The sequence below is a fragment of the Cibotium barometz genome, chromosome 54 (assembly GCF_041138505.1).
Source record: "Cibotium barometz isolate CiBa-2024 chromosome 54, ASM4113850v1, whole genome shotgun sequence".
Lineage (NCBI taxonomy): Eukaryota > Viridiplantae > Streptophyta > Polypodiopsida > Cyatheales > Cibotiaceae > Cibotium > Cibotium barometz.
In genome coordinates, this window is record NC_141099.1 from 20,438,355 (window position 1) to 20,450,609 (window position 12,255).

General features: G+C 41.0%; 1 protein-coding gene across 2 annotated transcripts; it reads left to right on the forward strand.

Annotated features, from left to right (window-relative positions):
* Positions 1–6,437: 6,437 nt before the first annotated feature.
* LOC147607931 (uncharacterized) lies at positions 6,438–10,699 on the forward strand. Of its 2 annotated transcripts, none has more exons than XM_086790020.1 (3): positions 6,438–8,259; positions 8,361–8,461; positions 10,247–10,699. In XM_086790020.1, the coding sequence occupies exons 1-3, from the start codon at positions 6,864–6,866 to the stop codon at positions 10,430–10,432; spliced, it is 1,683 nt and encodes a 560-aa protein (XP_086646146.1). In that variant the 5' UTR covers positions 6,438–6,863; the 3' UTR covers positions 10,433–10,699. The 2 variants fall into 2 exon arrangements, with proteins under 2 accessions (XP_086646146.1, XP_086646145.1); XM_086790019.1 differs by having other exon boundaries at positions 6,590–8,259; positions 8,355–8,461.
* Positions 10,700–12,255: the final 1,556 nt, after the last annotated feature.

Below are 12,255 nucleotides of genomic sequence, written 5' to 3' on the forward strand. Positions count from 1 at the left end.
ACCTCATGCTTATGATTCCATCTTGGCCTAGTTTGTATAATTGCCCCCCATAAAATCAATTAGTAGGATCTTGTCTTCTTTATTAAGGTATCATGCTCTGTCTTTATTAAGGGATCTCTCTTGTGGAAGACTATTAGACAAAAAACGGATGATCTCTTTAGCCCATTCTAGAATAATGCAAAGTTTGAATAGTAGGGGTTATCAGGTAGTTCATCCTCCTGACCTCCATTAGGGATGCATGACAAGTGGTCAGCATACACATGTTGTAACATAGTGAAATTAAATTGTAACAAGATCAAAAGCCATCAAAAGGCTTATTGACCAAAAGTAAAGAAGTGCTTTGCATTGTTCAATTGGCAGCCTGGCAAAGCTAATAGAGAAATCCATGTTATGCTCTCCCAGTTGTGCCAATATGTAGCCAATTGAAAAAGCCAAGGCATCAATGTGCACGTGGAAGATAATATCACACTTGGGAGATCCTAGGATTGGTGCACTTGCTAAGGATTTCTTAAGAGTGTCATAGGCTTTTTGACACTCATTTGTCCACTCAAAGACTTTGGCAGGTGCGTGTGGTGTTGGATAGGCCAAATGGCATAACTATGGATCCTTGTGATGATAAGTGCCCCATTCCATGGCAGATACATTCTTATTTTGATATTTTGGGTCTATCTCTACTTGGTTATAACCCAATAACCCATCAAGGAAGTTGTAGGCCTCCTTGCTTGTGCTACTCATCTTTCCAGCACATGCTTAGTATGGCAATGGGTAATGATCTTTTATGATGGCTACATTAATCTTTTTGAGGTTAACACTGAAAGAAAGTAACAGGGGTGGGTTAGTCCCTCACCAAGGGAGTGGCTCATGAAGGAGTCACCACTTAGCATCTCACGGGAGAAGCTCACCATTGATTCTTGGAACAAATAACATTATCATGAATGAGCCATAATCCCATTTACATTGGTATTTATACTCCACCCAAGAGTTCACACCTACTTACTAGTTGTCCATGCCCTTGGGCCCATAATGCGCTTTCTTACAAACCATCCCTTCCCCAATGGTTTCGTCCTCGAAACCTCAAATGAATACCCCAAATTCGGAGAAGAATGTTCCATGTGGCTGAATTTACACCAACCCATATTGCTCTATCAATGCTTCATATCCCTCCAATGCTGAAATAGGTTGCCATGAAGCTTCTTCCTTAGGTAAACCTTTCCATTGAACAAGATACTCCACCAAGGTACGAGTGCGAAGTACCTTTTTCCTTGTACCCAAGGTAGCTTCTGGAATGTATTCAATCATTCCCTCTTCATTCATTGGAGGTAACTCATCAACCATTTGATCGATCATACCCACATATCCTTTCAAGTGAGAGACATGAAACACATCATGAATCTTTGTTGTAGATGGAAGTAAGAGTTGATATGCAACCTCCCCAACTCTTCGTATCACTTGATAAGGACCATAATAGCGATGAGCTAGCTTGGTGTTGGTGCTTCCCTTCAAAGACCCATATCTTGACTTTGGTATTCTCAAAAGAACCCAATCTCCCACTTTGAATTCCAATGGTCTTCGATGAACATTGGCATATTGTCTCATTTTCTCTTGTGCAACCTTCAAATTACTTTTGCATTGTTGCAACAAAGCTTGCATCCTTTCAGCTTCCTCCTTGGCATTATGGTTAGAAGTCTCATATGTACCCACCAACATAGGCAAATTGACCTTGTAACCATATAAAGCCTCAAAGGGTGACATGCCAATGCTCACATGATATGTTGAGTTGTAAGCAAACTCAGCCAAAGGTAACCAATCATCCCATGTGCTTTGAGTATCATGACAATAGTGGCGTAGATATGTTTCCACCCATTTGTTTACTCTTTCTGTTTGACCATCGGTTTCGGGATGATAGGCGGTGCTTGGAGTAAGCTTGGTTCCCATATATTCAAACAATGTTCTCCAAAAAGTGCTCATGAATTTGACATCACGATCACTCACAATTTGTGATGGCATACCATGCAACTTGAAAACCCCATCAACAAATTGCTTGGCAACATTTTGGGCTGAATATGTGACCTTGGAAGGAATGAAATGGGCCACTTTGGTCAATCTATCCACCACAACATACAAGCTGTCCCACCCTTTCTTTGTGCGCGGAAGGTTAGTAATGAAATCCATTGATATATGACTCCATTTGCCTTCGGGAATGGGCAATGGCTGAAGCAAACCTCCCGGTTTATGTGTAGGATCCTTGTTCAATTGACATGACCGGCACCCACTTACATAAGCATGAATGCTCTTCCACATCCCCTTCCAAAAGAAACTTTTCCTTATTGCATCAAAGGTTTTGTAGACACCCAAATGACCAGCCATAGAAGTACAATGCATCTCTTCCATGATCTTCTTGATAAATGATGAAGTAGGAACCAAGTAGACTTTTTCCTTTGTAGTAGAGGAGACCATTTTTCAGCTCATAATGGGGTAACTCTTCACATACACCTTGCTGTAATTTCTGCACTATTTGTGAGGTTTCTTCATCAAACAAGTACTCTTCTTGTATCTCCATGATCCAACCTTTATGCACCTCAGAAATAGCATACAATGAGCAGGCCCACATACGAGACAAGGAATCGGCAACCACATTTTCTTTGCCCTTTGTGTATGTGATTTCAAAATCATAGTTAACACATGTCAAAAATAAATATTATTTTTAATGAAAAGTCAAAGTAAAAAATAGAGTTATCTATGCATGTATCTATGTTTGTATGTATGTTGGAGACTTTTGAAAAATGCATGCCAAAAAAAGTATTATTTTTAATGAAAAGTCAAAGTAAAAAATATAGTTATTTTGATAGGCAGGAGTGAGGCTTGTTGCTAATACAAGAGGGTGAGAGAGAGAGAGAGAATACATTAGGTAAACTAGGTGGTGCCAATAATCCTAGGGCCAAGAAAGTAAAAAAAATAAGTAGAATATCTCAATGTAATGCCAAAATGGTATTGTGTGTGTGTGTGTGTGTGTGTGATGCATGCATGTATACACACGTTTTGGGATGCAAATGGTCAATTTTTATGGATGCATTTATCAAGTTTAGCCCGGTAGTGAAACAAAAACCACATGACTGTAAAACTTTTTCTTGCAATATAAATCTTAGTAGCTAGGTGAAATAAATATTTATGCTTCAAATTTAATCTATTAATAATTCTTTTGGAAACATGTGTGTGTGATTGTGTGTGTGTGTGTGTGTGTGTGTGTGTGTGTGAGTGCACGCGCATGCGCATGCGCATGTGTGTGTGTGTGTGTGCATGCGCATGTGCATGTGTGATGCATGCATGCACACATTTTGGGATGTAAATGGTCAATTTTTATGGATACATTTATCAAGTTTGGCACTATAGTGAAGCAAAAGCCACTCAACTACAAAACTTTTTCTTGCAATAGTACTCAATAAATTAGCTATACAATAAAGATCTAAATCTCAGTAGCTAGATTAAATAAATATTTATGCTTCAAATTTAAACTATCAATAATTCTTTTGGAAACATGTGAGGGAAGTCGCAAACTCCACAACATTGCCGTGGCCAAAACATTGCTTCTACTTGTGGAAGAAGAGATGAACAAACAAGTTTTGAAGCTATCTTCGATACACTAGCTCCAATACAAATATGTAAAGTGCATGATGTAAATCCCTTTTCATGGGTTGCATTAAGTAAGCTTCTCATGGGGGCATCATTAAATAAGCTTCCCATGGATTGCATAAAGTAAGTTTCTCATGGATTGCATAAAGTAAGCTTCTTCTTGGTTGCATAGTTTCTATGTATGTGTGCATGCAAATCATATGCACAAGTTTACTTAGGTGACATAAGTTTCACGTGTTGATAGGTGTCCTTGAGGCTTTTTATTGATTTTCATAATTTATTCAAAGAGCGAGTACAAAAAAAATGAAGAAGAAGAAGCATAAGATAGCAAGCATGTGTAATGTAGAGCTCTTCAAGTACCATAGATTTCATTTCTTAATTTTGAGGAAGGAAGTAGGTAGAGTTTAAAGGATAGAATTTTCATAAGCTTGGCTTTTGTTGGTGCTAAAAAGTCAATTTTTTTCCTTTTGGAGTGCTTATTGATAAAGGTGCTAGTGGAAGTGTCACTTTTGACAACCTCATTGATCCTTATGTAGGCCATGCCCTTCTTGTCTTGAGCAAGTGAAAGAATAAGGGAATGACTATGAAATGTGTAGCAATCATAGGAAGCAAAAGCAAGTAATGGAACTAAGGTTGGTGTGTGTGTGTGTGTGTGTGTGTGTGTGTGTGTGTGTGAGAGAGAGAGAGAGAGAGAGAGAGAGAGATTTGAAGTGTAAAAGCACTTAGAGTTGAGTTGTAAAGTATAGCACCAAAGATATAAAATTGTAAGGTATCATTAGTACCAATCCATGTCACCTTTCCAAAAAAGTGACTGATTTGTTGGATTCTACTACATACGTTTCCAACATGCCAAATTTTAGAAAAAGCACAATTATATGGTGAATGTGGGTGTACACCACTTTGCTATATGTCTCAAATTTTTTATTTTAAAAAGAAAACTTGGAGAATTTTGGTCATGCATGAATGTCCCCTTGCTCACGCCAATACATTTTTATGTCCCCTTGCTCACGCAAATACATTTTTACCTTACTTTTTCACCAAGTTCTTGGCCATTAGCACTAGCCTAGTCAATGTCTTGGTAGCTCAAGTGTCAAGTCCTAGATAAACTAGAGCCTTACAAGTTTCCAAAGGGAGAATCATAACATTACTATGCCAACGTTTACCTTTACATCAAAATTGTGGAGTGAATGATGAGGATTGTCTATCTAAAGAAGTATCCAATAATCCATGCATGAATTTTTGAGAAATTGGCTAATTATTAAACTATCCAGCAAAGTATTGTAGATACTATAATGCCTTGTACATGGAGCTTTCACAATGTGGCAAATGGGAAAAAATAACCTTAGATGCAATGTATTGTACATGGAGCCTTTAAATAGTATGGCAAAATATTAGGCTCATTACAACAAAACAACATGTAGGTAAAGCAATGTAGCCAAACATTTGTGAGAAGTATCAACATGTAATTTGGCTAACTATCTAATTATTGAGTAGAACAATGTAGCAAAATAGTGTCTAAAATTTGGCTAACTATCTAATTAATAGAGTAAAGCCTGGATATGCCATAACCCAAATTTAATTACTGAGTAAAATTTTGTGTTGAAGGGACAACATGCATGGGCTGTATTGAGCCAGGGCCTTTATCATATGGCAATGTGGCTAATTATTATTTGATTAATTTGCAATGTAATGCTAGGTTACAGCTAGGCTGTGCTAAAAAAAAACTTTTTTTCAACCCTTAAATTTAAAGGCAATGCTTAGGCTTAACAAGGATTTAGACTTAAAAATCACCAAAAAATTATACAAATGCCAAGATTTGTGTTTGGGAGAATATATATATATATATATATATATATATATATATATATATATATACTCATGCACACACACCCACCCATGCCAAGATTTATTACTAAAATATACAAATTTCATCCCTTAAAATTGAAGCCAAGGTCAAATTTCAACCGGAATTTCTGAATTTCAACCGAAAAAATTACACTACAAATCTGGTTATGTGAGTGGATAAAGTAACTTAATTATTACTTGCACGTTGTGGACGCATAGTCTCTTTCATGAGATACAAATGTAGCCTTTCAAAGACGACCTTACGATAGTATACGGTGTGTTACAAATCCATAATTTTAACGCAAGGAGCTTAATACGTATAATCTCTCTCACACTCACACTCTCTCTCTAAAACGCACCCACACACGCGCGCGACTCTCTCTCTCTCACACACACACACGTGACACAACACTCTCTCTCTCTCTCTCCCTCCCTCGTCCCTCATATGGTCTCTCTCTCACAGATGGTCGGTAAGTGCTTAGCGTGTACTTTTGTGATCATAGCACGCGCGCGTTTTTGAAAGCCTCGCGTACATCAGTAAGCGTCCACAATATCCCCTCACACTCACTCACACTCTCTCTCTCTCTCTCACACACACACACACACGAACACAAACAATATCCTCTCTCTAGAGTCTCTCACACACACACACACAATATCCTCTCTCTCTCTCTTCTCTCTCTCACACACAATATCCTCTCTCTCTCTCTCTCTCACGCACACACAATATTATCTGTCTCAGACACAGACACAGACACACACACACACACAAGATACAAAGCCGTATGCCTTTCAAAATTACATGAAAACCCGTTGCTGATATCACAAAAAAGCATACATGATATAGCTACGTACGTATTCTCCCCCCTCTCTCTCTCTCTCTCTCTCACACGCCGCATGGTCATTACAAAGAACTGTATATGATATAGCTATGTATTCTCTCTCTCTCTCTCTCTCTCTCACACACACACACACGCGGTCGGCTACAGAGAACTGTATGTATTTGTGGTTACGCCCACTCTCTTGAAAGCCTCTCGTACTTCAAGGACGTACTTCAAGGGTGATGGGCAGTCTTGCGCACAAGGCTTTTGAATCATCGATTCAGGAAGGTTCAAGAGGCCCACCTTCTCTCTCTCTCTCTCTCTCTCTCTCTAAAGTGATGGTGGCCTTTGTATATATAAGGAGAAGCTTTCTTCACTTTGCCTTACCCACCTCAGCCATCTCTTCTTCTTACATTGCACTGCATTACTCCCTTCTACCATTACTCCTTTGCCAAGGTTTGTTGGCTATAGTGATCTGAGCTTCCAGCACGCTTTTTCAATCGTTTTGCCGTTGCAAGGCTCTAGATTAGCCTTTGATTAAGGTGAGCAATCAATCAAGCAAGCAATATGGCTATGGGTAAAAGAGAATTGAAATGGTACAAGGGCCCTGAATTGCCACCTTCTCCTCCTAAGCCTGAATGCCCTCCCCCTCCTACACCAGAATGCCCACCACCCCTTCCTCCTCCTAAACCAGAATGCCCACCACCACCACCACCGCCGCCCCCTCCCCCTCAGCCTGAATGCCCACCAGAAAACAAGCCTCCTCAACACCCCTCACCACCTTATTACTACATTTCACCCCCACCACCCCTCCCCTCATCTCCTCCCTTTGTTTCCCTTCCCCCTCCCACTATTGAGTCCCCTCCCCCTCCCACTGCCACCTTCCCACCACCAAAAGTGGAATACCCGCCCTATTCTCCTCCCATTGCTTCATCTCCACCTCCAAGCCCTTACAAATCACCTCCCTCCGCCACCCCATGCCCACCATTACCACCTAAATCCCCTAATTACCCTCCCAAATACACACCACCGGAAGCCCCTCCAGGCTCATATCCTCCAACTAAGACTCCTCCTGGTGTACCATCTTACACTCCTCCAAGTGCACCAGGCAAGCCCCCATATAGCAACACTCCTCCTGGCAAGCCCCCATATGGCAAAACTCCTCCAACTCCAGGAACTCCCTACTACACTCCTCCAACCACTCCATCCATGCCCCCATATGAAACTCCTCCAACCCCAGGGACTCCATACTACACTCCTCCAACTACTCCATCCAAGCCCCCATATGAAACTCCTCCAACTCCAGGGACTCCTTACCATGCTCCTCCATATGGCACTAGTCCTCCTAAAGGCCACCCTCCTTATGGCGGTGGTCCTCCAGAAAGCCCACCTTATGGTGGCGGTCCTCCTAAAGGCCACCCTCCTTATGGCGCCGCTCCTCCAGAAAGCCCACCTTATGGTGGCGGTCCTCCTAAAGGCCACCCTCCTTATGGCGCCGCTCCTCCAGAAAGCCCACCTTATGGTGGTAGTCCTCCCAAAGGCCACCCTCCCATCTCTCCAGCTAGCCCCCCTGGAGTTCCTGCCCCACCACCTAGCCCCCCTCTGTACCCTTCATCTCCACCCTCCCCATATAATACACCCCCTCACTCTGGTCCTTCAACGCCTTTCTCTGCGCCCAGCCCCTCTCCTTCTTTCAACACAGGCCCTCCCCCTCCTACCCACGGACACCACGTTCCCGCCGGCACCATCGTGGGTGTATGCGTTGCTGGCGCCTTTGCTATCGCGGTCGTTCTCACGCTCCTGGTTTGTCTCGTCAAGAAGAAGAAGCGCCGCATTCCGCCTCCTCTTCCGCCCCCAGTCTATGGAGGCGGCTACGGAGGCGGCGGCGGTGCTACCACGGCTCTTGCTGCAGGCGGCCTGGGAAGTGGTGCCGGTTACTCTGCTGGCGGCGGAGCTGTGGCAGGTGGGAAAATCCTGCAACTGCAGGAACCTCACTTGATTTTGTTTTGTTTGAGATTATGAGCTCTCTTTTTAGTTAAATCGATTGATTTTTGGCAGGCGCAGGGACATATGGACGCGCCGAGGATTGCCCGCCACCGCCTCCTCGACCTGGCGGTTATGGCGGCGCCACCTGTTCATTGGCCACCCTCAACGACGTGTGCATGGTGAGTGAGTGTTGACATTTTTTCAATGAAATAGAAAATACGCCCAACACACACACACACACACAACAAAAAAAGGGTATTCTTCTTAAATAAATAAGCACAACCTCATTAGCCAAAGGGCACTTCAAGAAAAGAAAATTATTTTCAATAACCTCATTAGTCAATAGACTTGATTTTCAATCATATAGATTCCATCTTAAAAGAGAAAAACTCCTTCATTTCTACAAATCAACAAACTAGCAAATGCTCACAATAATTCTTCTCACATGCACACACTGATAGTGTTTGTCCTTTTCCATACTAGAAATTTAATTTTAAAAAAGAAATACCATCTTTTGATAACTCAATAATAGCAAATGCTTAGAACACATCATCCCAATAGAAGTCCCTTTCCTTTTCCTAGGTAGTAACTAGCACTCTCAAGCATCTCATCTTTTGTAAGCCCCATCTGCAAAAGTCGCCTTCAAACAAATCTTTCTTTGGCCGCCACATTCTTCATATTCCAAAGTATAGGAAGTCTCCAACTTTCTACTCCTTCCTTTCAAATGACTACATTCAATAAATTATGGTGGCACTATAAATGACTACATTCAAATGACTACATTCAATAAATTATGGTGGCACTATAAATGCTCATTGCTTGCAAGTTGCAAGCACTCCCATGATGTAAGCATCATTGTGTGTGTCCATAGCAACGTAATGCGAGTCAATGTGGAAGTGAATGCCTTTGATTGATGAAGAACTCAAGTTGGAAGAGTTCCTTTTTTTCTAGGAATTCACTTATCCACTCCCCTTCCGTTGTGCCTAAAAACAATCAATAATAACCTTCAAAGGTATGGAAAAACCTCTGGCTTTCAACAATATGAACCCATCCCAAGCCCTTGTTGATGTTCTTATTTGTCATTGAGTCAAACATGTAGACGTTAGTGACATGTTACATCCACAATCCTTTCTTTTTGGGGGAAAGTAAAATGCATGCATCCTCCATAGGGGGAAAAAGCCAAATTACCACCAACAATGTGGGATACCAAAACCTTCCTTTTACCCTACCACACAACTTATATCTTGGGCCTCCCATATTGCACCTAACACCACAAAACTTGCCTTTTGAAGCACATCTTGCATGCCCTTTGTAAAAATTTTATTAGAGCCTTATTAGAAAAATTAACATGATCATTAAATAAAAGTCAACTAAGTTACTAAAGGAAATTTAGAAAGTTAATGATATCACTAGGAATAGCATTTTGGGTTTCTTTGTATCCATTTGGGGTCCCTTTATAAAATGAAAATCAATCCTTATCTTTGGTTGGAAGGAGCTTCTAATGTGATATAGAAGACTTCGTCTTTATCATATACAAATATTAAGAAAAGTGTATGTGGACCAAAGAAGTGTAATGGAACAAGCTACAATCATGGCAAGAGTCTAAATTCTAAATCAATTTATCTAGGTTTTTTTGCCTAGACTCTCTCTCTCTCTCTCTCTCTCTCTCTCTCTCTCTCTCTCTCTCTCTCTCTCTCTCTCTCTCTCTCTCTCTCTCTCTCTCACACACACACACACACACACACACACACACACACATTAAAAATACATTTTTAAAAGGGTAGTTCAAATCATTTTGAACCAACATTAGAAATCACTGTTATAAATCATATCCTAAACTATTTAATATGCCTTCTTATAAAAGAAACATTAAAATGCTTAGAAGAAAAAATGTTGATACTTAATTCAACTTGACGCTTTCATGCTTATAATTCATGAAGTGTGTGTTTTGTGGATATGGACAGGAAACAATCTATTATTACACCTCTAAAGATGGTAAATCAATGAGCATAAGCCCCCATGAATTGGAGTTGTGCCAAATCTACATCACCCAATTGCTTGCCGGATTACAGGGAGAATACATTCTTGCACACCTCAAAGTGCCACATACCTATCATCATCCATCAACCTACATTGCTTGCACATGCTAGAAAAGAGTGTTGCCTCATGTGTGAAACTTCTAAGAGTGATCTACTTCACTAAATTGTCACCTTCTAAAGACATATCCACCATCTTGATGCCTTCTTTTTGTATAGATTCATTCTTGGGTTTCCTTGATTTCTAAAAGGGCAAGGTTTTTCATTGAAAAGGATTCAAACGATTTTTATGATTAAGCATGGAACCAGAGTGATCCATTATGTATATGAATTTTGCAAGCCATGGCATTATTACATGTGCAAATAAACTTTCATTTCAATTTCATTTATAGATTTCTATCAACATTGACCCCCCAAAACCTCTCCTTCCCTCCCTCCCTCCCTCCCTCCCCCTTTCTCTCTCTCTCTCTCTCTCTCTCTCTCTCTCTCTCTCTATATATATATATATATATATATATATATATATATATATATACCTTAACCTATGCCAAAATAAGTGTCATTTGGTACCTTTTTGTAGAGAAACTTCCTATGTGGGTCCTTCGTGAGTGAGTACAGTTCTTGTGTGGGTCCGTCCTGTGAGAGTATCGTTCACATCCTCTCCTTGTTTTTGATGGCCATGGGAGTGAAGGTATGGCTCTCTTTCCCTAGATAGAGGTAAGAATAGGATGGCCTTCATGGTGGTTCTCTCTTAATAGTGAGGTAGAGGGAGAAGCCTACACTCAATCATATACATGGTGCAAGAAGCCATCAAGCTATGTAAGGATCCCAAAAAAAATAAGCAAACAAGAGGGTAGCCAAGAGTGAGAACTCACATTCTATTGTAAGGCAATGAATGTGTATTGCTTATGTGAAAAATTATTTCACACTAGGTTGGATGAAACTTAAAAAAGGTCCATGGCCACTAGTTCTAGTCTTAACCAAGTATGCATGTGACTTTTGTGACTTCCTCATTTTTCATTAAGCTCAAGATAAGGTCACTTCATAGATTCCAGCACCCTCTTGGGCTTCCACTACAAGCACGTAGGTTGGCGAAGCGCCTGAGAGGTGGGTAAAACCATGTTAATCAGTGAAGTGGTTAAGATACCCTGCCTTGCTAATGAGATGGCATCCTTGCATCACCAAGCTTGTTTGATCAAGTTGTTGTTAATCTTGTAAAGATGTGGATGGTCGAAAATGTAATTGGTGGTGAGAGACCACTCCACTTGCTTTGAGGGCACAGTTGGTTAGAGATAGATGTTGTTTGGCCCCCCACGAGGTAGGAAACTTGTCGAGGCTACATAGCGTGCATGTAAAAATGGTTGATGCGATCTCTAGGGTTGTGATTGTTTGAGCCCATGCAAAGAAAGAGTGATACTATCTTTGCTTAGAGATTCATGCACTAAGACCACCGTTATTTGATTGTTAGCAATGAGCGATGGTGATCCAAAATTATCTGGTGCAGCCAAGAATGATTCCCACATCTCATGGTGGTGGTACTAGAGATTGGGTTGCTTTGTTGCATGTTGCACCTTTGGTGTGGTGAGGCAATGAGTTGTGATGGTGAAGATAGTCAAAGAAGAGGAAATGAGTTGTTTTCTTTAAATATCTTTGGAGATTACTACACAATCAAAGAGGATCCATGACACATGGGTCGTGCACCATGACCAAGATTTCACCCATTATGGGATGTACCTACATGGTTATTCATGGTTATTCAAGACTAGGTTTGGCGCACGCACTACTACCTATCTCCTACCTATTATGAGTGCCTATGTATGAAAGACGTGTTGCTGATGTGTCAAGCCCTTGGTGAGTAATGCAAGTGTCATGCATGGGCTCTAAGGACTAAAGGTGTGCATGTGTGTGTTCTCCTCCATACGAAAACTCCACTCTTT